Source organism: Halichoerus grypus, chromosome 8 (assembly GCF_964656455.1).
Source record: "Halichoerus grypus chromosome 8, mHalGry1.hap1.1, whole genome shotgun sequence".
Lineage (NCBI taxonomy): Eukaryota > Metazoa > Chordata > Mammalia > Carnivora > Phocidae > Halichoerus > Halichoerus grypus.
The window spans coordinates 138,216,169-138,242,113 of record NC_135719.1 but is presented as its reverse complement, the minus strand read 5'-3'; the positions used below and the strand labels follow the sequence as shown (position 1 = coordinate 138,242,113).

Genomic DNA, 25,945 nt, shown 5'->3' with positions numbered 1-25,945 from the left:
CTCTATATAATGAAAAGGAAGGACCAAATAATTTGTTAAATAGCATAAAAAAAAAGGACAGCCCCTCTAGGATCAATCAAATGTCACTGTGCTAGATCCTGGCCAGGCCCAACACACTCAGTCCCTCACAAGACTTACAGTGTAACTGAAATGAAGATGGAAGACACAGGCTCTCCTATGTGCCAGCACGTAACTGCAGCATGATTACACCCAATGTGGACTGCTGGCTCAGAATGTGTGGCTAGTGCAGGAAGCTGGCACTAAGGATCTAGCAAATCATGTCCAGGGCCCAAATGGGGGGCAGTATTTTAGAATCAGTAAGGTATTTGTGCTAGGGGTCCAGCTAAGGGCAGTGGGCTAGGATCCATTCAGTGCTATCCACTGCTGGCAGAATGTCTACCTAGGACAGGTTGACTACTGCCATCCACCACCAGGCTCTCCTGTGATGCAGGGAGGGGAGTCTAAGATACCTATTCAGTCTATTCAAGGCTATTTTGTATCCTTTGCTGAAGTTAGCATCCTGTGACCTCAGTGCTACATAAAGAGTTTATACCTGAGCTAAATGCTTAAAGTTTACAACAATCCTCAAACCCTATCCTGTTAGAGGCTACTAATTAGGGATGGCTGGTAAACACTGCAACATTTACTCAAGGGGATCTAAGACCCTATAATGTAGGGTTGAAAGGCATCCTTTTATGAAATGGCTCAACTCTTCCTGCTCTGGTTCCTTTTTAAAACAGGCTGTATGCTTCAAACTGTATTTTGCTAAAGAAAGATGAACACATTTCCTTATTTCAAGTCACCATAACATCAAGAAAACAATGGCCACAGCAAGACTCAGGACTAACATTCCTCCTATGAGATCCCTTGTTGCCCTAGAGATGGACACCTGAAGGAATCTGCCTGCAATACCAACCCATTTCCACCACTGGTCTCAAAGATGAGGCTTTGTCACATTCTTCTGACAAATCCTTTCTAGAGAAATGTGATTTATAAAAATATTGAAAGAGGGACAACCATATCTTATTCTTTTTCTCATTTATAGAACAATTATGTAAAAAGGCTCAAACAGCTGTAAAACTCATGGCAGCAGAACAGGAGTCAAACTGATCATTAGGTACGTGTCAGGTAGGAAGTAATAGTTTTTCCTGTCTGGTTTACAACATCTCAAAATTATTCTGAAAGGAACTTCTCAGAAGTCTTGAGCAGGGATAGGCAGCAGCCTCTCAAGTTAACAACTTTGTAAAATAGCTTTTCTTTCTATCACAGCATGAGGCTGACCTAACAATATTCTATTTAATGCAACTCAGCATCTTAAGAGATCACCAGACTTTTTTTTTTTTTAAGGTAGTAGAATCCACAGACTCATGACTGACACGTACAGTCATCCATAACCATGGACCACACAACCACCAAATATTCCCCCCAAGCTGGCTATAAGAAATGTCCTGAACAGAAAGAAAGCAGAAACCACATCACAGATTCAGATTTTCATGTTGATAGCCAGAATCCCAGGACTTTGTCTTAAGGCCATTAGTAAACAGTTCCACTGCCTCTACTTTTTACCGACAGATTCTTTTCCCTGGCAAAACTGTCACCTGCGAGTTCCTTCAAAAGCACTTTTGGAGTCGCCTCCTTGGCTCTACTAAAAATCATACCCTCCCCCATCTCATAAAAATTTGCTTACGTGTGGTGTGTTCCAAATGCAATATCCAACTTTGCCTAGGATGAAAAAGAAGTTGAGTCACTTATTTTTAACAAACCGAATATCCCTATCTATTGGAAATTAAGTTAGAAAAGGTTCAGGTCAACTTTGTTTTGAATTGTTTTTACTGCCCTCTAGTGGACAAGCCCTGGACTGACACTACAACTTATATAATCCTACCCAGTGAGGCTCATTAAGACTTTTTTCTGTTAGCCAGAATGATTTGATACATACTCCATTTTTAATTACAGTAATCAGAAGCAAGAAGCCAGATTTTAGTTGCCAAAAAAACCAAATGAGACCCTATGCAAAATTTTAAGATATTTGGCTTATACAGAAATTAACATCAGAAAGTTTCTAGACCATATATTAAAAAAAATGTGGTAGCAGCATACATTGATGTTAAAACAGAAGTTCTCTTATATTGACAACCCAGCAAGTGCTGAAAAGAGAGAATGTATTCAATCTATTTCCTATTACAAAATGATACCTTTACAAACAAACAGGAGTGGGTGGAGAATTAAAACATTTTTATCTAACATCCAGTATAGCAAGACCTTGGTTAAGCAGAATATGCCTGAAGATGTAGGCTATGAAAGAGTTAAACAGAAATGTCAAACCAGCTCAACAGTGAGGAATGCGGGTGTAGGGACACAAATCCCATCCTTACAACTCTGGGCCACTTTGAAAAATACTTAAGTCTCTATGCCTCGTCTTTCTCCTCTTTACAATGAGGGTGCTGTTAGGGGACTCAGAGTTTTAGGAGCAAAGGAGACAATTACATGAACTGTCTAGAAAATAGGGCCTGCATGGGGTAAGCACTCTACAAATGGAACCAAGTGCTACTATAATCAAGCTCCCCGCCCCAACAGGGCAGAGGGATGGACCTGTATGCTGGAGGCAAAAAGAGGCAATTGGAACACAGGGGAGTATGACACAGCCCATCTTGGGGATGCTCAGACAGGTGGCCCCGCTCACTACATTCTTAAGCTCAGTGTTTGGGGACACTCACAGACCAGATTCATTTGTATGTTCTGGCCACACAAATGAAGAGAGATCAGGGAATAGTAGGTCTTTAAAATTACACAATTAGAATGAAAACTGCCTCTCTGTAAACTGATACTTAGCTCAAAAAATGCAATGGTCAAGAGACTTGGCTTCCGAGTTTAGTTTTGCTATAAGCTGTTTGCTCTTGGGCAAGTCTAAGCACAAGGATATTAACTTGAATAGGTAATAGTTAATGGATGCTTTTTGGGCAAATGCACCAAATCCTTGGCACAAAAACCCAGTGAAAAAGACTATTAGCAACCCATCTTAAAAATAAACAAATTAGGCTTACAGAAGTGATGGGCCCAGAAGGACATAGTGGGCAGACAACTGCAGAACCCAAGCAGTTTGAACCTTGACCACCACAAGGCCTCAATCTCTGGCCTCAGGTCCCACATGTGCAAAATGGGAGCATCTGCTGCTTCTTTGACTAGTATGCCTCAGCTTCATCAAGTAACACTATGCTGCCCCCCCCAAAAAAACCCAAGAATTTATTTTACAGACAAGATGTAACAATATTTCAACAGGTCAGGATGGGGCCACAAATCTATACTTCAGACTAGAAATGGGACCATCTGAAAATCTCCTCACTCGCGGGAAAGACGACCACGCCCTCTAGTGGCGGGCCTGGAGCACACCACCACACATGCCACACACTCGCCCTACTTTTCAGTACAAGGAGCTAGTATCTGAAAAAGACTATTTCCACTGATTTAATGACTGGTTTTTAGGATTCCTGTGCTATCTTCCACCCACAATTAGTCTTATGAGCATTATCCTACTGCAGTTAAACCTCCTCTTTTGGAAGCAAAAGCAAACCATGGGATTTTAGGCAACCGCCAAGCAGAGGCTTACCTAGGTGTAGGAGGTGAGCCACAAATATGTTGGATAAGAGTGACTGTTTTAAAACTCCAACTATATAGGGCGCCTGGGTGGCTCAGTTGGTTAAGTGGCTGCCTTCAGCTCAGGTCATGATCCTGGAGTCCTGGGATCGAGTCCCGCATCGGGCTCCTCGCTCAGCGGGGAGTCTGCTTCTCCCTCTGACCCTCCCCCCTCTCATGCGCGCTCTATCTCATTCTCTCTCTTAAATAAATAAAATCTTAAAAAAAAAAAAAAGATTAAAACTCCAACTATATAAAGTACTGTGGGTTAAATCATAGGAAAAATTTAAGACCAGTTTAAGGTTGATCTGACTGAGGTTTCTCCCTTTGAATCTTTAAAAATAACCACATATACACAGATAATGTTTTATAGTTGAAAGAATATCAAAATGAGTTGGAATTCTTACATCTTATATGGACAGGGAGGAAAAAACACAAGAAAATGGAGAAAAATCATCTAGGTTCTGTGTTCACTCTTGTCAACGCACTCCAAGAGCAGAAATCTGGAGGCCATCTCACTCTGGCAAGGAGAGAAAGGGGCTATGGAAGTATCTTACTGTGGCTGCTTGGAAATGGACTGCCCAGCCGCTAAAACAGAAGGTCAGTACGACACCAGCCACTTCACAGCCACCATTTCCACAGGAAGGAAATCCTTGCTTTTCTCTCCCCAGTGTGCCAGTTTCTTGCACGAAATGCCACACACAATATTCTCTTCAAGGTGGAATCAAAAGCAACCAGTGATGATAATGGAAGTCCAAGTATTCCATGTATGGACCTAAGAGCATTAGGACAGAATTCTAGGACTATAACAAAAACCTGGGCAACAACTTTCTGGCCTTTTCTGCTCTGCTTTGGTCCCAGCAAACCAAGCAGATACACCTGTTACAAGACCATTTAACATCTCCCCATCAGGCGTGGATCATTTGCAGCTCGATTCACACAGGCAGTTTCCTAACAGGTTTGCTTTTAATTTGTCCATCTCCCCAGTATAGACCTTGGCCGCAATTCACGTGAAAAAGATCAGAGGACTACGGGTCAAGGGTCAACAGCAGCTACTACCAGTCAGATAAGCTGTCAAAATAAAAAGTTTTAAGCTGCACTCAGAAAGCAGCAGCCACCGAATTGCATCCAGAAAACCTGGTTAGGTTTGAGAAGGACACTGACAAACTAGATGCAAACAGAGGAGTACTGGCAGGTTGGGGGAAGATAGGGATTCTTGTTACAAGTACAACTTAAGAAACCATGCTCGAACCTGAAAGAAAACTAAGGAGGTACAATAGAGGACTTCACATACAAGAATCAGTCACATCTGAGATGAGATTTACTCTATGTGGCTCCAGAGAAGGGAAATCAGGACCCAAACGTGAAAGGTAAAAGGAGATGGTGAGGATTTATTTTTTGTGTCAACTTGGCTAGGTCACAGTACCCAGATACCTGGTCAGATATTGCCATGAAGGTTATTTTTAGATGAGGTTGACATTTAAATTAGTAGACGGAGTAAAACAGATTACCCTTTGTTTGTGGACCTCATCCAGTCAGTTGAAGGCCTAAAGAAAAAAAGACCAACTCCCTCAAGGAAGAGGGAACTCAGTCTTCAGACTATCTTTGGACCTGAGCTACAGCACCTACTCTCTTCTGGGTCTCCAGCCCGCAGGCCTATCCTACAAAGTTTGGACTTGCCAGTCCCCACAATCATGTGAGCCAATTCTTTTCAAAGAAGTCTTTCTACACACATATACATACCCTATCAGTTCTGTTTCTCTGGAGAACCCTGACAAATACAGAGACATCAGGTCAACATAAAGAAAAATCCTTCCAACCACAAGGGCTACCCACACACAGATGGGCTGTCTCAGGAAGCATTTAAGTCAAGGCTAGACAAGTATCCATTGGTGATACTAAAGAAAGGATTCTTGCTCTAGGTGGGTGGATAGACTAAACGTCTAAATTTCTTTCCAACTCTCAGACTAAGCAGGATCTCAAACAGCAATAAGCAGCCTACCTGGCAAAGGGAAATGTTTTCATAAGGCTTGGCCTGGGCATGTAAGTGAGCCTTAGCTTCTCGTTTATCTCCATGCACAAGCAGGATTGGTTTCTTCCTGAAAACAGATCAGAAGTATTTAGAATACATCTTTTATAAAGCTGGACTCTTGACTAGTTAAAGAATGCTAGGTGTTTCCTTACCACCAGACAAGTGTTTCTGGCCTCTGTGGTCACGGAGTACAGAGCTAACACACAGCACTATTCAGTTATCTCCACTAGCCAGTTAACTTTACAACAGGGTCATGTGGCCTGATCCCAAAGCTCTGTTGTGACCCAGAGAGGTTGTGACTCGAGGAAGTCCCTGAGTAATTATCTTCTTTGATCCAAAAGAACATATAGTTAGCTCTGTGTTCGTGTTTTCAGGTTCAGATTACAAGATAAACATTCATTGTTATCTAGTATAATGCTCTTTTCTTTCCCTTTCTTTAGACCAAGCAAAGAGCATTTCCTCATTAGACCCATATTCACTAAACTCCTACTGTGTGCTAGGTATGGCAGTCCCCCAAGATCCAAGAGTGAACAAGCCCAGGCCCACAGCATGATGCAGACTAACAGGTTGTTATATTTCAATGAAACAAGGCATTTTGTGGCTGAGTCCTGCTCAATGAAATACAAGCAGGTGTTGTGTAGGACTTCCAGGAGACCACTCAGAGGAAGCATAGCTGGGATGTGGCCCTTTTGTCCTTTCCCCTTCCTGCCATCTGGACCACAGACCAGAGACCTGGAGCCCCAGGTGCCATCCTGGATCATGAAGGGACTCTGAAGATATGCACCAAGATGGTGGGACAGAAAGACAGAATGGGTGAATAAGTTCCTGAGAACCATAGTAGCCCCCAATCCAGACCACAAATATCTACCATCTGGACTTCTTAGGTTGGAGAAATCATTTTCTCTCATTTAAGCCACGGTTATTTTTGCTTTTCTGTTACATATTGCGAAAACTAATCCTATGTGTTACAGGTCAAATACAAGCCTTTGTGTGTCAAAGCCACTTGGGAAATTTCAATAGCATTTTACCTACTATTAATAAAGTTTCTAGAATCTGAGATCCTAAATGCACCAAGGACTTTGACAATCATTCTGTGGGTATATTCCTTCACCTTACTTGCTGTTAGGGGTTTTGCTAGGTGAATGTTAACAACAGGACAGGCGGCAGGGCACTGTATAATGCTATCTTTATCTGGTCTACACTGCCTAACACCAGGCCGAGGAACTGTAGAAGACAAGCTGAAAAATCCATCACCTTCATAATCTGGATAAGGGTAGCTCTAAGACCCCCTTCACTAGCTCCTAAACCACAGGAAGAATCATTTGCAAAGCAAAGATTCTTTGAACATGGGCACCTAGGTAGCTCAGTTAAGCGTCTGCCTTTGGCTCAGGTCGTGATGCTGGGGTCCTGGGATCGAGTCCTGCATCAGGCTCCCTGCTCAGTGGGGAGTCTACTTCTTCTCTCCCTCTACCTGCTGCTCTCCCGCTTATGCGCTCGTGCGCAAATAAAACCTTAAAAAAAAAATTCTTTGAACAGCACTGCTGTACTAAGTGTGGCATGCTTACACATCCAGAAAGCAGGTAGCAATGATCTTTTCCTTCACATTAACATCAAAGTTGTCTTGGGGCGCCTGAGTGGCTCAGTCTGTTAAGCATCTGCCTTCGGCTCAGGTCATGGTCCCAGGGTCCTGGGATTGAGCCCCATGTCGGGTTCCCTGCTCTGCGGGAGGCCTGCTTCTCCCTCTCCCACTCCCCCTGCTTGTGTTCCCTCTCTCACTATGTCTCTGTCAAGTAAATAAAATCTTAAAAAAAGATATCAAAGTTGTCTATTTTTTTTTTTTTTTTTTAAAGATTTATTTATTTGAGAGAGCGAGAATGAGAGAGAGAGAGAGAGAGAGTACATGAGAGGCGGGAGGGTCAGTGGGAGAAGCAGACTCCCCGTTGAGCAGGGAGCCCGATGCGGGACTCGATCCCACGACTCCAGGATCATGACCTGAGCCGAAGGCAGTCGCTTAACCATCAAAGTTGTCTTTAGATTGCTTTGTCCTTATCTACTTCTGGAAACAGCAAAAGAGGCAAATGCTAAAACCCGTATTAGGAATGCATGTGACTACTTAGACTAGATCAACAAATGCTGTTTTCCCTATATAACTAAGTTTGTAGGATTTCAATAGTTTCAAAAGAAATACTCGAGAAAGATGAACAGCAGTTGCCTGAGAAACACTAATCTTGCATTTTAAATCCCCATTACAGTTAGGATGTTATCAGTTATCCTGTGGTACTCACCTGAACTCTGGTGGATACTGTTTTATGAGCCAGTCCACGTCAAAGCAGTAGTTAAACTAGATGGGGAAAGAAAAGGATGGAGTTATAGGTAACTCAGGCAAGCAATCTGTAAGAACAGTTTGGTTATTGAATTGAAAGAAACTCTAGAGTAATGACAAACTCCAAATATTTATAAACCTGGACAATTGTGCTACAATACTCAAGCCTTGACGGGAATTCCCCATTCAAGGAATCTAAATCACTGGAGTAGTGCATGAGAAAACAGGTTCTAAAGAAAGGATCCCACAGGCTTTGGCAGTATTTGTATTTCTAAAGTCTTACTACATATATCTAGAACCCTCTGATTAATTTAAATAAAAGGACTTACAAATTTATCCCTTTTCCCCTAGGTGATTATAAAAAAGACCTTTAGAAAAGAACATTTCCTTTCAGCCTAACTTATGAGCTAGCTTTGTGAACAGGCCTCTGGGACTGGACATTCACTAGGCTTAGAACAATTACATCTTGACTACAAGTTCTGCACTGAACTTACCCATGGGGGCTCCTCCCCATGCCTGGGTAATCCCTGGCCCTCCCCCTCCAATCTAGCTAAAAGAACACAAATTCACCCCATGTTCCATCTGGAGACTAGGATTCTGGAGGCCAAGTTGGACATAAAGCACACAGACAGCTTTGCTTTCTTCGTGGATGTGACCTGTTTTCTATTTCCTCAAGAGCCTGAAGCATTAACATGATTCATCAACACAAGGGAACCAGCTCTATAAAGCAGGAGCAACCAAACACAAAGAACTACACATAACTTTTATTCACTTCTTTTTGGTAGGTGTAGGAAACCGTTTTCTAAATCGAATCAAACAACTTGGCCTTCACCTACCTACCCATACCTTCCCAGGAATTGTACTAGAATCCCATGAGATTAACTGGGTCCCAAAAAGAAGTCCCTCAGGTTGGAACTCCCAACGTGACTTCCTGGCCAGTCCTTGTAACCCAATCCAGAGCCAGAAGCTCCACTGATCGTGGCATCCTTATTCCATGCTAATGACTGGATACCACAACTGTGGCTCCTGGTGCCAGCCTCCTGGTATGGGCCATCTTAGGGACCCTGTACAGGACTGAGATAGGTCCTCACGCCTATTTTCTTATGGGGTTGTCCCTTTTCCCCCAAAGAAAAAAACCACCATATACTCACCTGAGCTGAAGACACAAGTGTGCCAAATAGAGGAGACAGAATATCTGAGAAGACAAAAAAACCATTTATATCTAATTCATTTTTTGATAAAAATCATCTGGTAATAATCACAATTGACTTAGTCATTGACAATCAAAATTTGGCTGAGAAAACTGAAGGGACTACAAAGCTAGACTTTAATGTTCCATAAAATTCAAGAGAAAATTTGAGCTATTTAATATTTATTACGTTTTAACAAAATACAATGTAAAACTAAAACCTCAATTTCAGAATTTGATGACTGGTCAATTTTATTTATTTATTTTTTTAAAGATTTTATTTATTTGACAGAGAGAGACATAGCGAGAGAGGGAACACAAGCAGGGGGAGTGGGAGACGGAGAAGCAGGCTTCCCCGCAGAGCAGGGAGCCCGATGCGGGGCTCGATCCCAGGACCCCGGGATCATGACCTGAGCCGAAGGCAGACGCTTAACGACTGAGCCACCAAGGCGCCCCGATGACTGGTCAATTTTAAAAACTTCCAGTAAGGACAATAAAGACATATTTTTTTTTTTTTTTAATTAAAGGTTTAACAGAGAGCACACAAGCAGAGGGAGCAATAGAGGGAGATGGAGAAGCAGACTCCCTGCCGAGCAAGAAGCCCGACGCAGGACCCCAGGATCATGACCCGAGCCAAAGGCAGACGCTTAACCAACTGAGCCACCCAGGCGCCCCAACATATTGTTCTTTCCAGATCTTAATTTTTTATCTCCTTCAAATCCCTCTCCAAGAGACCTCCCTAACCCAAGACTAGCAAGATAGTCTTCTGGAGCCTGAGAGCACCTGCTTCCTGTGAAGGAGGGTCAAAGCACCCACAACCCAAAGCTCACATTTCTAGCATTCCAGGTCATCTTGAAGGGAGTTGCAACTCGCATCCATTCCAACTCAATTTCAAGTAAGATCAGAAAGCTCACTTCTCATAAATTGTACCAGGAGAGGAATTACACGGTTACCACCACTGATCGTTTAACTGCTGTACTCGTATCTCTTGGATGCCAGGCACCATTCTTATCACTGTCCCTGTATTCACTCTTCTTCACAGCCATTTTCTGAGCTGGAGTTGCTCATTCCCACTTTGTGGATGAGGGGTTTCCCCTTAGGAGGCTGTCCATGGCCACAAAGGGCTAGTCAGGATCTGAAGCCAGGTTATCTGGCTTCAGCACTTGTGCTCTTAACCATCAAACTGCCTGAGGATTAAGAGTAGGCTCCTTTGGGGCGCCTGGGGTGGGGGGTTCAGTCGGTTAAGTGTCTGCCTTCAGCTCCAGTCGTGATCCTGGGGTCCTGGGATCGAGTCCTGTATTGGGCTCCCTGCTCAGTGGGGAGGTTGTTTCTCCCTCTCCCCCTGCTTGTACATGGACACACACGCGCGCTCTCTCTCTCCATCAAAAAAAAAAAAAAAAAGAGTAGGCTCCTTTATTTGACCCATGCTTACTGAGTGCTTCTTCCAAATATTGAGCTACATGCTGGGGTACAAAAATTTTAAAAGAGGTTGCCTTAAGGAAGCTCCTATATATATACATATATATTTATAAATTTGACAGCGCTCACGCACATGTGCACACAAACACAAGCAAGGGGGAAGAGCAAGGAGAGAGCAAGAAGCATGCTCCCCATGAGCAGGGAGCCCGAAGCAGGACTCGATCCCAGGACCCTGGGATCATGACCTGAGCCAAAGACAGATGCCCAACCGACTAAGCCACCCAGGTGCCCAAGCTCCTACCTTTATGAGAGGTACACAAAAGGAATGTAATGCAGTTTCTTGACGGTATCCCTTATTTGGCCCCTGTTCGGCTTTGAGAATTTGCTAGAATGCCTCACGGAACTCAGGAAAGCACTTTACTTACTAGATTACCAGTTTATTAGAAGAGGATACAACTCAGGAACAGCCAGATGGGAGAAATGCAAAGAACAAGGTATGCGGGAAGGGGTGTGCACCTCCGTGTGTTCATCAACCTGGAAGCTCTCCAAACCCCTACACAGTTAGGGTTTTTTAAATGAGGCTTCATTACAAAGGCCATTAATGATTAACAACCTCCAGCCCCTTTCCCCCTCCTTGGAAGTGTGGGGATGGGAATTAAAGTTCCAGCTTTAATGACACAATTGGGTCTCCCTGGCAATCAGTTCTCCATTCTCAAGGGCTTTCCAAAAGCCACTTTATTAACAAACCAGGTATGACTGAAAGGGGCTTGTTATGAACAGAATTTTTTAAAGATTTTATTCATTTGACAGAGAGAGAGAACAAGCAGGGAGTGGCAGGAAGAGGGATAGGGAGAAGCAGGCTCCCTGATGAGCAGGGAGCACGCACGACATAGGGCTTGATCCCAGGACCCTTGGATCATGACCTGAGCCCAAGGCAGATGCTTAACCAACTGAGCCACCCAGGCGCCCCAGAAAATATTCTTTTGACCTTCATTACTTTAGGGCTCTTACAGGAGCCTGGGACAAAAACCAACCAGGAATGAAGACCAAATACATATACATCATAATATCACACAGATGCACCCTGAGGAATAAGCAAAGCAACCAAAGACTATCTTTTGATTCAGAACTGAAATACCTATTCGCATGCTGGTGTTTTTTGCTTCTTCACCAGGAAGAAAAACCTGGCTTCCAAGCAGTGGTTCTCAAACCTGATTGGGCTTTAGTGATGGGGTTTTGGAATACAGTTGAAGTTAGGTGGGGTGAGGTTCGGAGCCAACGGCCAAGAAGGAATTCTTGAGATGTCTCTGGTACAAAAAGGTGGTTTTATTAAAGCACGAGGACAGGACCAGTGGGCAGAAAAAGCTGCCCCTCGTTTGTGAGGTATGGCTGATTATATACTTGAGAGTTGGGGAAGGTAAGAAAAAGGGAGATTTCAAAAGGATTTTTGTCTGTTAAAGAAGACTCACAGGATACTGGAGGCCTTGCCATTGTCAAGTTAAGCTTGGTTCTCCTTCTAGTAAGGCATTAACAGTAAGATAATTGGGAGCTTCCTGGAGGAACATTACACTTTGCCCACTTCAAGTATCTGTCAATGGGCTGCTGGTCATAAGGACATTTAATTGTATCTACATTTCCTTCTGGAAGCTAGGCCATTGATAGAAATGCTTTGTTCTTGTGAATTTCTAAGACTTTTGTAAACTGAGACTCATGTTTTGTAGCATTTTAATCTCTATAAATTAACTGTTTTTCCTTTAGGGCAGCCAGGAGTGTCTGAGGAATGTCACATATATCCCATGGGGGTCAGGGCGGGATTGTGGGGTGTCAGCTTCTGCCTGTCCTCAGCTGGTCCTCTGCTCCCTCATTAGAATCCCCGGAAAAGCTTCTTAAAACAGACTGCAGGGCCCTGCTCCCAGAGTTTGATTCAGTGAACCTGGGTGGAGCCCCAAATCCGCATCAACAAGTTTTAGGTGATGGTACTGCTGTCAGACATCGCTATTTCATTAAAGTTTAAGCTTTAAAAGTTAGCACGATGTTTAAAATTGTCTAAGTATTCTAACTGGTAGATCTACAGGACTGAGAAACACCCTATAATTCCCTAAGTAAACAGCTTGCTGTCAAACACACATTTGTTTGTCAAACCGGTAGTTTTCCTGAGGGTAGTTAAGACTGTGAAGGGTTCTTGGAGATCGTTCTAGGTTACCCTCCTTGTTTTGCCAAGGGGACCTTCCCAAGTGCTGCTTGACAGCTACCAGACATGCAGCATCCACTTACCCTTGATGTGGAGGGCTCCGGAGTTATACTTTGGCTTAATTCCGGAGACTCTAGTGAGGTAAAATTGGAAGGGGTTCCCTTTTTCCAGCATGTCCCAAATATCTTGGCCTTCCCCTGAGGTCTCATACTCCTCTTCCTCCTCTTTTAGTCCATGGTGGGCAGGAGAGCCATGATTTCCAGTTCTTTGGGCGGCACTGTCTTTGGGAGAAGAGATGCCGCTCTCCTCTTTGACCACCATGTTCTTCGCCTGCTTCTCCTGTGTTTCTGGTTGCAGTTCATCATCACTGCTAGAGAGACACCAACCCAGGTCTTCCTGGGAACCACTCTTCTGCTTTTTGGGAGGTGAAGCTTGTGAATCTGTGCTGAACTTTACAGGTGATAATTTCCTTTTATGGGCAGCTTTCCTAGCCTCAGAACAGGTGTATCTTGGTTCATTTGCTGCTCCCTGCCCAGCATGAGGGAGGGAAGAAGTAGATGGCTTGTCTAATTTTGGCTTTTCCTCCTCACTTTCATCACTACTGGATATTGTCCACTTCCCATAATCACCTTCCTGAGACATACTTCTGGAAATGAAAGACAAATATTGTTATTTCCATTCACTAGGAAATTGGCAAACTGTTGCTCTCAAATTCCTATTAGTTTCTGCAACACATACAGCACACCTGACGCTTACCAGATGCTGAGCCACGTAACGAACGTCAGCTGTTTTGCAGGTGTTCGGAGGCACATTCCCAGAATCTGCTACAGGAATTTGGCAAATAAAGTGACAGCAAAAATCCTACTTACTTTCTCCTCTCTTTCAACCCAGACCTTGTTCTTAGAGGCCCGAGGAAAGAGTTGGGGGCCAAACTCCAAAATAAAAATATTTGCTCTTGATGCCGAATCTTCTAACAGGTGCTTGGGGTTAAGATAATTTAAGGAATTTCAAGAACTATACTCAAATTTTTGAGGTCAAATTGGAGTTTACAAATCTACCCTTCACCCAAGCATGAGAGCCCACAGGACTTTAGCGATTCTTTCTTACTTCACCAAAGATAAGCTACTTACCGTAAAGCTTAACAAAATCCTCAAGACAGTGTAAAACGCTCAATTCTGTATATACGTTATCTAGATTTGCTGCCATGAGGACCCAACTTCCTTAATGGCCCTGTCCTAAATCAAACTACTAAAACCTGCAGAGAACTTGCACTGAAGCAAAAACACTTGTTTTCTAAAACAGTCGAGTTTCTATTTAAGAAACTAGATGAAGTACTTTCGGTTTTGTTACCTACAAAATTCCCACCAATTCAAGTGCAAAGGCCAAGTACATTTTTCAGATAGCTAAGGAACAGTTTCTCACTGTGATTAAGAAAAAAAAAAAATTTCACTCGCATCGGGCTCCCTGCTCAGCAGGGAGCCTGTTTCTCCCTCTCCCATTTCCCCTGCTTGTGTTCCTTCTCTCGCTGAGTCTCTGTCAAATAAATCTTAAAAACTTATTTATAAAAATAAAATTTTCATACAACACCCAGAGAAAAATTTAACCCAAGAGTCTGCGCTCAAATTATTGTCAAAGTTTTGTTCTTTTAAAGAAACTGAGGACACAAGTTTGGTATACCAAGATGGACTGTAGAACTCTGTTCACAGGACCCCCTCCCCCTGCAAAAGGCTTGATTCCACACCAAAAGATTTGCAAATGAATACACTTTTAAGTTTCAAGCTAGAAAGGTTTTGTTTTGTTTTAAGTAGGCTGATCAAATGTTGCATGCTCTACTAAATGAGCCAGCCAGTTGCTGGCCAAGTTAAAAAAGACTTAAGGTATCTATCACGTTTCACAATTTCTCACTTTTTCAATTCATGACGAGTCAAGTAAGATCAAGTTTCTCCTGTAAGTTACCTATTTCAAGATGTTTTTTTTAAACTGAGTGCATTTAGACAATAATTTGACCTGTTCTTCTCGGCTCAGGATCCCTATTAACCTCACCTGGCATGGATACTGTTTGACGAAGCTTTAGGGACTACAGAGATGGATGGGGCCTCTTTCTCCTGTACTAGTCGCCCTAGACTTTGTCTAGCTCTTTTTCTAAGTGTTCTGTCCAGTCCACTTCTAAGAGTTGTTAGAACTCAGTAGGCTTGGGCGCCTGGGTGGCTCAGTTGGTTAAGCGACTGCCTTCGGCTCAGGTCATGATCCTGAAGTCCCAGGATCAAGTCCCGCATCGGGCTCCCTGCTCAGCAGGGAGTCTGCTTCTCCCTCTGACCCTTCCCCCTCTCATGTGCTCTCTTTCATTCTCTCTCTCAAATAAATAAATAAAAGCTTAAAAAAAAAAAAAAAAAACTCAGTAGGCTTTTCCCCTAAGTTGTTTCTAATCTGCTAAGGGTTAAGAAAGAAGCTTGTTAGAACTGTATTACCGTTAACAGGATACAAGAGCTAGGTTTTCATGAAATATTTAGACTTAGTACTTAACATATTTGAACAGTTCAGGTTTTTTAAGTTTTCTAAACTTACATTCCTCTTGTGTTCTAGACTCTTGGAGGCTGCTGGAAAGAGGTATTTAAGCCATCACAATTCACTGTGAATTAAAGGAACTCTGAAGGAATGATTTTGATGGCTACAGTTTTGTGACTTCAAAAAGTTATTTCAGAATAGAAACACCTTAGGAAAAAAACTGTTAGCTCTAGCTTTCAAAGAATTCTCAAATAGCAGTAAAGCCAGGCACTTAAGTAAAAGAATCAATTAAGAGTTCCCAGGCTGTTCTTTATAGATTCCTTCCCCATTCTAAGGCAGAATTTTTAGGTGGAAAGGGTTCAGCTTCCAGCATAAGAAAAGCTGTATGCAGACACCTTACAGGCTACCACCATTCCTCTCCCAGATGAATTACATCTCAATAAAACGGAATTTAAAAGTCCTGAAAACTCTAAGGAAGATATTCATCTTTAGCGACTCAGCTATTTAGAGTAATTCTAAGGTTTCCAAGTTTTATTACCTACATTTTCTAGAACCACACATGCATGGGAAGGAGAAAGACCATTCATTCCCTCCAAAGTAGGACAAGTTGGTAAAAAAAAAAAAAAAAAAAAAAAGTTTTGAAAAAGACATTTCCTCGAGGGAAAAAACGCTTTTGTCTGCTGTAGACATAGCTTAAGTTTTGGAACTGCTCACACTTAAATATGCTGGGTTATTTACTAAAGGCAAAATACCTTTGAAAGAAAAAAAATCGTCATTACATTCAGCAGGTTACCAAGCTCTTTCTGGTATCAGGGCTGTTAGCCTGAAGAGGAGTGGTTGAAAGGCCAAGATCAGGAACTGACTTCCGGTGGAGAACTCCCTGGTTCCAGTATTCGAATTTTACTTCTGTGCCACACAGGCATTTGCAGGGTGCTTTTGTAATCAAGTCACAGTGTTAAAGATGGAACTCAATAGCGTTCCCTTCAATTGTTGGTCTTCCCTGGGCTGCACCTGGCACATCACAGGTCCAACATCCCATTTTGAGTTAAGTGGTGACGCTGGAATTCTACAGTCACAATACACATGGACCAATTCTGAGCAGGTCTGCACAGAGCAGTGTTTTCCGAAGTGGAGGTGACTGGGACCGAACGTTAGTATCACAGTATGGAAGTACCATCCTTTTCCCTTCCAATCCGTTTAAATTAAGGAGACAGTCGTAGTGTTGCAGAAAGGCCTCAAGAAACTTTGGGCTCTTCTGCAGGCACCAGTAACACTTTTTTAAAATCAAAGTATCTTATGGCTCCATTTTATTTCCAGCAAAATAAAGTTTTAAAGACCATATTTATGTAAAAGTGGGTTCAAATAAAAACATCAAATAAACAATGGTATAGATATTAAAAGTGAGACAAAAACCAAGAAGGAGAAAGGCAAATGACTGAAATTTGGCAAACCTGAAGCTGTATTGCTAAGGAGGATGGAAATCTGAAGAAATTCTCCCCCCCTCGCATCAAGTCTATACTGAGCCCCGCGAACGACCGGCTCCGCGTACAAGGCAACCTGGCTCAGAAAGGTTCAGTGTCTGGCACAGGGTAGGCGCCCGACGCGCGCCAGCATCACTGCCTGCCGATACCGCCCACCTGCCGCGCCGAGAAGCCGGAGTAAAAACCCCAGCGCGGGGACCCCTCGCACCCACGCCCCCGGCCGCCCTCGGCTCGCCGCGACGCCTGCCGCTCGCGCCGGACAGATTCTATGAGGCCCACAAGGGGACCTTCCCCAGCGTTTTTACCAGATCCCCCACTTCCCTCAGATTCCACCTCCAGTCTCACTGGGCCTCAGAATTCGCGGGACCCGAGAGGCCTAGGCCGGAAGAAGCAGGGGCTCCCCGGCCAGGGTCCCGCAGCCGCCGGACACGAACCTGAAACGTCCACAGCCGGCAACAGCCGAACTCGCCCCTGAAATACCAGCAACCCACGGGTTCGCGCGCTCTCTTCCGCCGCCCGCGCTTGCGCGCAATTTAAACCCTCCCGGCCGGGGCTCGCACCCGGTGGCCCAGCCCCTTCCCTTTCCGGGACGCCCACCGCTGGGTCCTAAAGACCTCCGGATCCTGAGGGGCTGCAGGGCGCTCCCCCAGGAATGGGTGCAAGGGAGGTCCCGGCAGCCTCCAGCTCTCGGTTCACCCCCTGACCGCTTCTCCTAAAAGGGGGAGACGGAAAATTAAGTGTTCTCTCTCTCCTCCCTTAGTTAATGGGCGAAACTCATCCACTTTGCAGGGAGTGTCATAGACGGGTTCAGTTTCCCGGAGCTCGAGGCAGGGGGTATTTACTTTTAGGCAGAGAGAGGATTAGCTTAGGTTCGAGGCCGCTGTGGTTTGAGACCTGTATCCTGGAGGAGCGGGCTCGCTGGGGGCGCAAAGTTGTAGAACCTGCTGTAAAATAAAAGGGTAATGAGCTCCCGTCACACTCAAACGCGAATGCCTGTTTCTTCTTTGAAACGTGTGTTTTTAACCTTACTGGTTTGCCAGAAGAGAGTGGGGTCTAAAACTCTTTTGCAAAACGCAACCCCCCCCCCCATATTCCTTGGCTTTAATAATGTTTATAACATTTATTCTCAGTTTCTTTCAAACTAGGCACTTCTCCTAAAGGGCTTAGTGGAACAGCTTGGTGTAAACTGATGTGATATTTTTGGAGTAGTGTTGTTGGGGTCTGGAACTGACGGCCCAGGAAGAATTCTTAGATGCCTTCAGTGCAAAAAGGTGGTTTTACTAAGGCACGACGATAGGACCCAGGGGCAGAACTGCTGTCGGGGGATTGTGAGGAGCAACTGATTATATACGTTGGAGTTGGGGGAGGTAAAGACTAGGGAAGTTTCCAAAAGGACTTTCATTTGCTAAAAAGTACTCGCGAGATAAAGGAGGCCTTGCTATTGTCAAGCTAAGGTTGTTTTTCCCTCTAGCAAGGCATTAACATTAAGACAGTTGGGAGCTTCCTGGAGGACGTAGGCTGCGGCATCAAGTAATTGTTAATGGGCTGCAGGTTATAAGAACATTTAATTTTATTTACATTTCCTTCTGGCTTTGTTTCCCACATCATAAAAGTCCTAAGGACTTGGTTCGTTTACTGAACATCTTCCTGCAGGGATATCGGGAGGACAAAACAGACCGTAGTAACTGCCCTGGAGGGATGGACCCCAATAACTTGACTTGCAGATATGCACATGAATCCTGGACTTGGCTCTTTGGTTCTTTTAATGCTTTGTTCACACTTTTTGTGTTTCCTATGCTCAGCACAGTGTCATAGATAAAAATTACCAAAGTAACTTATTGCAAGGTGTAGGGGCAGAAAAATGGGAGGAACCTTGCTAGAGACCTTGAAGCAGGACCTAGGTGAGCGGGATCCCAGCGGTGCGCAAGGAGTTAAGGGGACGAGCATGGCGGTAGCAAGGCTGGGGGCGGGCCCAAGAGCCTCGCCGCCATAGGCCGTTCCAAGGAAACGGGCCTAAAGCTCTGGCCAATAGAACCGCGGGATCAACGCCAGTGGCTAGCAGGCCGTCCAATGGGAGAAGACGTTGGAGTTGCCCGGCCAAGTTCAGCTTCCTTAGCTGCGGTGAGCGTAGCCAGAGGACTGCAGCAACCGGGTTCTGGCGGTGGAGGTCTCGGGTTCTCCGGTCCCTTTCGCTTGTGGTGGTAGCGATGTTTTTCTCCGAGGCCGGAGCCCGGCCACGGACGTGGGAAGCCAGCCCCTCAGAATACAGGAAGTGGGTGGAAGTAGGTGTCCGGAGGGCTGATTCTCCGACTTTTGACCGAGGGCTCCCATTTCATTTACCCGCCTGGGTCTCACTAATCACTGTTGCACTGACAAGGACTGCACTGTCCTTCCAAAGGCCCGTGCTTAATGACTGAGCCGAGGGCTGCAAGGCTTCTCGCTCTCTGTCCAGTGTTCTGGCTACTTCCAAGCTCCTTTTCCCATATCCAGTTTATTAATAAGAACCTCTAACCTTATATCTGTCTCACCTTCCTAATTCTAGGACTGAATTTTGGATAGAATTTATCCCAGTGGTTTAAAGGAATTAATTTGCGTCAGTCTAGCGATTAAGTCGTTTGCACATTTCGGGGGGTAAATTTTAGCACGTTAATAATTCTTGAGAAGTAAAATTAAGATAATGCAACTCCCATCTCCGAACCCTCCTGCTCAGCTAAGTTTTAGATTTTAGAAGTCTAAATTTAATATAAACTAGTAATAAAAGTAATAGAACAAACCGTTTCGGTCTAACTGAAGCTATTTAATGTTCTTTAGGTATTTAAAGCATGCGATGAAGATAACAAAGGCTATCTAAGCAGAGAGGACTTTAAAGTTGCTGTTGTAATGCTGTTTGGGTACAAGCCCTCCAAGGTAGAGCTTTCTTCATCTATTTGGGAATGGGGCAGACAGTACAAGGGTGGGTAGGTTCTAAGTCAAGTGCAGTGGCTAGTTTCGGATGTTTAAAATGACTGCCTCTCAGAGCGATTTCAGAGATGTGTCCAGTGCTGAATTTTACTCTTCTTAAGAACCTAACTCAGGGATGAATTAGAGTTCATGAAGCCTTTCTCACCACCAGGCTTATAATAAATGCAAGATGCTAGGGAGATGTCAAGAGGGAAGTCTGGGAGGCGGGTATTGGTAACAGGAATTCGTTTAAATTATAAAACTAATACGTTTCCATAGACAAAAAATTCCGACAGTCTGGAAAAAGTATAAAGTTGAATGTAAAATCCCCTCCTTTGCTACCAAACAGTCCCACTCCTCAGGGGTTACCATAATTAACAATTGTTTGTGTGTCATTCCAAAATTTCCTATGTATAACAAACATGCCTAGCATTCTCTTAAAAGCATAAGTGGGATGGGGTGGCTGGGTGATGGACATTGGGGAGGATATGTACTATGGTGAGCGCTGTGAATTGTTAAGACTGATGAATCACAGACCTGTACCCCTGAAACAAATAGTATGTTAATAAAAATATTTAAAAAAAATAAAGGGTTAAATAAAAACATAAGTGGGTACATAGTATACCTATTTTATTTTGCTTTTTTCACTTAACAATGAACATAAAAGCACACACCACCACGTTTTAAAAAAGTAGTTGTGTAATATTCTCTTTAGCCAGTTTCCTGTCTTTGGTCATTTGGATTGCCTCCATTATTTTTCATTCCTACAAATGTTGTGTTGAGCATCCTTTTATATGTATATCTATACTTGTGGACGTATATCTATGGAATAAATTCCTGGGAGTACAATTGCTAGGTACATTTGAAATTTTGTTGGATATTATTCTTCAGGAAAGTTTGCACTAATTCACTAATAAGGAGAGTTGAGCTGAGTTTCAAGGAGCGTCCTGCTTTAGGAGGACAGATTTCCTGCTCCCCTTGTTACATTGATTCTAGAGATGGATCCCTCTTATTAAGATGCTGAACTGGAATTAACCAGACAAGACCTTGTCCAGCTTTAAGAAATTCAGTTGCAGCCATCAAACAGAGGGCTCTGCCTGGAATGTTACACCCTGCCCCGCCCCGTGCCCTCCTTAAACCCGTTTGGCCCGGCTGTTCCTCAAGAGTGAGCTCTGCCTATCAGATTGCAAGCCCAGCAAAGCCAGGAACCAGGTGATGTATCGCGTCTCCATCTCTCATTATGCTTAAATGTATCACAACTTCACGGTAAATAAGTTCTGTTGACACAAATCTGTCCCATGAACGGACCAGGTGGGCTCAAAGTGGTTCACCTCCTAGCAAATGCTTGGTTACTGAGATGCTGATTGTGGAGCTCAGAGAAATAGTCAGGGCTGACTCCCAGAAATTGCAGCTCTTCTCTTCACCTGCAGTCATTTCAGCTAGAATTCCAAAGCAAGTCAGCTAAATGGATCCAGCCTTTGAAGCATTGTATTTAACCTGTGTTCAGCTGGAAAGATAGCTGGTTTCATTCTGCTTTTATCATCCCTGAATCTCCTTAATTGGCTTTAATTTTAGAATATAAGTGAGGAAATGAATGACAAGTACAGTGATGTAGTAAGACAGATATGTACAGTCCATGAAATTTAACAGATTTTTACTTTTATTCTCATACCTTGCTGAGGTAGCGGATTTCATTTTTTAATCAAATATCTGACTGCAGATCACTAAACAGTAAAGTGATAGCAAATCATCTGTACACCTGTCAGTCATTTGTTATGAACTTGTGTTAAATAAATGACAATGCATACCCTCTGTGAAATGTAACATATTTTTACTTTTATACTAGCTTGAGGTTTGGGGTGTTGTTTAATTAATGAATTTTAAAAGATTTTATTTTTAAGTAATCTCCTACATTCAATGTGGGGCTTGAACTCACAACCCCAAGATCAAGAGCTGCATGCTCCACCAACTGAGCCAGCCAGGAGCCCCTGGGGTTTTATTTTTGAATATTGCTTTTGAGCAAATGAAATATTTACTGAAATGCACGACATGTAATAAATCATGTATACACTCATGCAATTGTTTACACAATGAAATTTATGAAGTGTTCCTATTTAAAAAAATGAACACTTGCTAGTTGCTAGTGATATAAAAATGAATAAAACATAGCCCCTACTGTGAAGCAGATCGCAAGTTAGTGTAGAGAGACTTATAAAACTCTGTGATAAATACTAACATGAGAAGAACAGAAAGAACCCAAAGTGAAGGGGACAAGGAAGAGGGTCTTCTAATTCTAGTGAAAAGTAGGAGTTTAGGCATCACTTAGACTAGAAGAGCTAGCTAGCCTAGCTAGCCTCCTCTGATATGAAGTATCCAGAAGCACTTTGTTGTGTTGGGAGATGTTATGCCCTGATGATTAGATGTGGTTGGCTGCAAGAGAGGGGTGTGAAACCAGGCCTGAAGCAATAGTAAATGCCACCAAGTAGGAAAACTGAGGAGTAGGCCTGGGAGAAAGTCAATGAGTTCAGTTTGGGGCACATTAAGTTTGAGGAGGCTGTGGACTCTCAAGTGAATTCACGCATTAAATACTGTGCTGGTGTTAAGGTTTTGGTGGTAAAGATCTGCCCTCAGATTTTGCCGCCCCTTGTAAATACAGGAATCTGGAACCAGGTGAGGAATTGGGAGGGAAGGGCTGGAGACAGATTCAGGACTCCTCAGTTTACAGGTGATAGCTCAGAGCATGAGACTGGGTGGTGTTGCCCGAGAACAGTATGCAGAGGGCGAGAGATACACCACTGGGGGGTACCAATATTTAAGGGTAAGCAGGGGCTCCATGAAGATGCAACAGGAACCGGGAAAGTACAGAATCCAAGGTAGAGAAACTATGTGAGGTGTTGCCAAGGTTCCAATTCCATCATGTTTATAAGGCCCTTGTAACCATACAGGAAAATGCTTATATTTTAATGTATGGTGAAAGCAGTTTCCTGAACCGTATATAGGGTGTGTTCTGAAATATTTTTAAAAAGCCATAGGGGGAAAAATGCAGACTAGGCCAAAATGTTAATAGCGGTTCTCCTTGGATGGCTGTTTTTAAAAACGTTCTTCATGTTTTTTTATATTTTTCATGATTTCTACATCATGTTACTTTTATAATCAGGAAAAAAAGTTCAAAAATAAAGCCATCGAGCTCATTGCAATAATCGCCTGTATTTGTGTAAAATAGAAAGGTTACCTTTTAGGTTATGCTGCATATGTGACAGCCAAGTTGATTTATACGCTTAAACTGTTTTGGTCAATGGAACAGTTTTGGGGCCATTAGAGTCTGTAGCGGATTAGCATATTGTATCTTATAGATATAGGGATATTTTTTGTTTTAATACCACTTTATTTTTTATTTTATTTTTTTAAGTTTTTATTTAAATCCCAGTTAACACAGTGTGATATTAGTTTCAGGAGTATGATATAGTGATTCAACAGCTCCAACACCCAGTGCTCATCACAACCCTCCTCAATCCCCATCACCGATTTCACCCATCCCCCCACCCTAGATATAGATGGAAGAATAAAGTGACTCTTACAGCTGTCCTGTGATAGTACTTGTCGGCTGAACTCAAGACATTTGGTTTCTCATAAAATACAATCCTTCCCCACACCTCAGGAATTAAGAACTTGCACTGTGAAAACATTTGATGAAATTATATGTGCTATTCTTTCTTCTTTTCTAGATAGAAGCTGATTCCGTGATGTCTTCAGTAAATCCAAACACTTCCGGTAATATGAAACTTAATATTAATTTTTAGACATTCATAAAGTGAAAATTAAGAACAAAAATAGAGATTATAAAGCACATCTTTGTTTTGTTCTGTTTCAAAGAAAGAGGTTTTGGTTCTTTAATGTCTTCATAAGTATGTATGTTTATTGTAGGGAAGTTTTAAACCATTGAAAAGCATAACGAAAAAACGTTGCTTGTAATGTCAACATCCAAGTGATGGTGGGGATTTTCTGACTTAGATGAATGGAAGTAGCACTCGATGAAATGGAAAGACTAGAGGGAAAAGGTATGGGGTTGGGGGAGACCCAGAGTTCACTTTTGCATATGTTAAGTTTGAGACCTTTCAGTCAGCGATGTCAGGGTACTCAGGCTGTGTGAATACGAAATTCAGAGGAAAGCTGTGGGCTGGAGAAGTAAATTGGGAGTCATTGGCATGTAGATAGTTTTTGAAGCCACGGGGATGGATGAGACCGCCTAGCAAGACAGAGTGGACTGAAAATCTTAGGAACTTCAATCACGAGAAGTCCGGGAGAGAGTTTGGGAGAGAGTTAGGAAATGGCAGAAGATTTAGAGGGGGCAGAAGGGCAGGAGGAAAATGACAGGTGTCTGAGCAAAAGTGAGGAGAAGCAGATTCTTTCAAGGAAAAGGATGTCAACACTGTGGAAAGGTCAGGTAGGTAGTAACTGAATATTTATCTGTTGGAGTTGGCGACCTGGGTGTGTTTACTGACTTTAGCAAGAGCAGTGAAGCAGAGGCCAGGCTGGAGTGGGAGATAAGTCTTTTAGTAGGTCTGGAGTGGCTGGGGGTCTAGAGCAGTTCTGTTTTGTTTTGTTTTTTGCACTTAAAGATGTGTCTGAGTTTAGCAGATTGCTCTAGTGAAGAGGGAAAAGGAAGATGAGAGAGGGAAATACCTGTTGTTTTTGGAGATAGGGTCCAGAACATGCTGGACTGGCTTTTTAAAAATTAACTTTAAAAAAAAATAATTTAGAGCTTACAGAAAGTTGCAAAATAAAAATAGTACCGAGAAGAGCTCTATACTCTTTACCCAGGTGCACTTACTGTTAACTTCTTAGCCCTTTGGCCCTTCCTACCACTTCCCCCCTCCTCTCACTGCACTGAACCTAAAACCACAGCACACTTAGCAACTTCATAAACTAATATTGATACTATATTTTTATCTAATTTACTGTTTATATTCCAGTGTCGTCACTTGATCTGATAATGTCCTTAATAACATCATTCCTCATTTAATACAGGAATTAGTCTTTGATGCCATGTCTCTTTAGCCTCCTTTAAACTTGCCTTTTTATAACATTGATATTTTTGAGGAAATAGCCCAGCCCTCACTATTTGTTTTTTAAGAATGGTCCTTGTTTTGTGTTTGCCTGATGTTTCTCTGTAATTAGGTTGAAGTTAAACATTCTGAGCCAGAATACTGTTTAGGTGATCTGTCCCTCTCTAGGTGCCACGTCTGGAGGAACATAATACCCATCTCTCTCTCATAGATGATATTAATTTTTATCACTGATCAAGATGTCATCCAGTTTCTCCATTGTATTCTGTTTATCTTTTCTTCCTTTAGCAACTAACAAGCAGTCTGTGGAGATATACTGAAGACATTGCAAATATTTTGCTTCTCATCAAAATTTCCCCCTAGATTTGATAACCATGATTCTTGTCTGACCCAGTCTTTGCCATAATGGTTGGAAAGTAATGATTTTCTAATCCCAGTGCTGCTTCTTTTTTTTTTTTTTTAAGATTTATTTTTGTATTTATTTGAGAGAGAGAGCATGAGTGGGAGGGGCAGAGGAAGAGAGAATCTTACGCAGACTCTCCACTGAGCATGGAGCCTGACTTGGGGCTCTGTCCCAGGACCCTGAAATCATGACCCCAGCCAAAATCAAGAGTCAGATGCCAGCTGCGCTACCCAGCCCACCCCGCCCAGTACTTCTTCCAGTTAGCTCTTGGCTATGGGCAAGAGACCTCCCTTCTTTTTTTTTTTTTTTTTTAAAGATTTTATTTATTTATTTGACAGAGACAGAGACAGCGAGAGCAGGAACACAAGCAGCGGGAGTGGGAGAGGGAGAAGCAGGCTTCCCCCCGAGGAGGGAGCCCGATGTGGGACTCAATCCCAGGACCCTGGGATCATGACCTGAGCCGAAGGCAGACGCTTAATGACTGAGCCACCCAGGCGCCTGAGACCTCCCTTCTTGATCAATCTATTTATTATCGACATGGACCCATGAATTATATGCTTTTAATAATTTACATTCTATTAATTTAATTATTTTAGTCTTCACTTTGTCACAGACTTGGCCATTGAGTGCTTCCTCAAGCTGGCTCCTGTGTCTTTCTGACTGGTGTGGCTTTTTCTTTCTTTTTTTCTTTTTAATCTTTTCTTCTTAAAGTTTTATTTATTTAAGTAATCTCTACACCCCACGTGGGGCTTGAACTCATGAC

At 43.0% G+C, this 25,945-nt stretch overlaps 2 protein-coding genes across 6 annotated transcripts in view; one reads left to right on the top strand and one right to left on the bottom strand.

Moving 5' to 3' along the window:
- TDP1 (tyrosyl-DNA phosphodiesterase 1) overlaps positions 1-17,323 on the bottom strand; it is an 86,329-nt gene extending 69,006 nt beyond the window's left edge. For 2 of the 3 annotated variants that reach the window (XM_078054095.1, XM_078054097.1), the window contains exons 1-6: positions 17,208-17,323; positions 12,871-13,433; positions 9,140-9,183; positions 7,951-8,006; positions 5,636-5,732; positions 1,688-1,722 (exon numbers count right to left, since the gene is read on the bottom strand). In XM_078054095.1, coding sequence (XP_077910221.1) covers positions 1,688-1,722; positions 5,636-5,732; positions 7,951-8,006; positions 9,140-9,183; positions 12,871-13,429 — 791 coding nt within the window. In that variant the 5' untranslated portion in view covers positions 13,430-13,433; positions 17,208-17,323. Of the gene's footprint in view, positions 1-1,687; positions 1,723-5,635; positions 5,733-7,950; positions 8,007-9,139; positions 9,184-12,870; positions 13,434-17,118 lie in introns of all 3 variants that reach the window. The other variant, XM_078054096.1, reaches the window with a different exon arrangement.
- A 1,546-nt stretch (positions 17,324-18,869) lies between these two features.
- The window catches only part of EFCAB11 (EF-hand calcium binding domain 11), a 140,852-nt gene continuing 133,776 nt past the window's right edge, over positions 18,870-25,945 (top strand). For all 3 annotated transcript variants that reach the window (XM_036085519.2, XM_078054094.1, XM_078054093.1), the window contains exons 1-3: positions 18,870-19,055; positions 19,585-19,680; positions 23,439-23,484. In XM_036085519.2, coding sequence (XP_035941412.2) covers positions 18,981-19,055; positions 19,585-19,680; positions 23,439-23,484 — 217 coding nt within the window. In that variant the 5' untranslated portion in view covers positions 18,870-18,980. The remainder of the gene's footprint in view (positions 19,056-19,584; positions 19,681-23,438; positions 23,485-25,945) is intronic.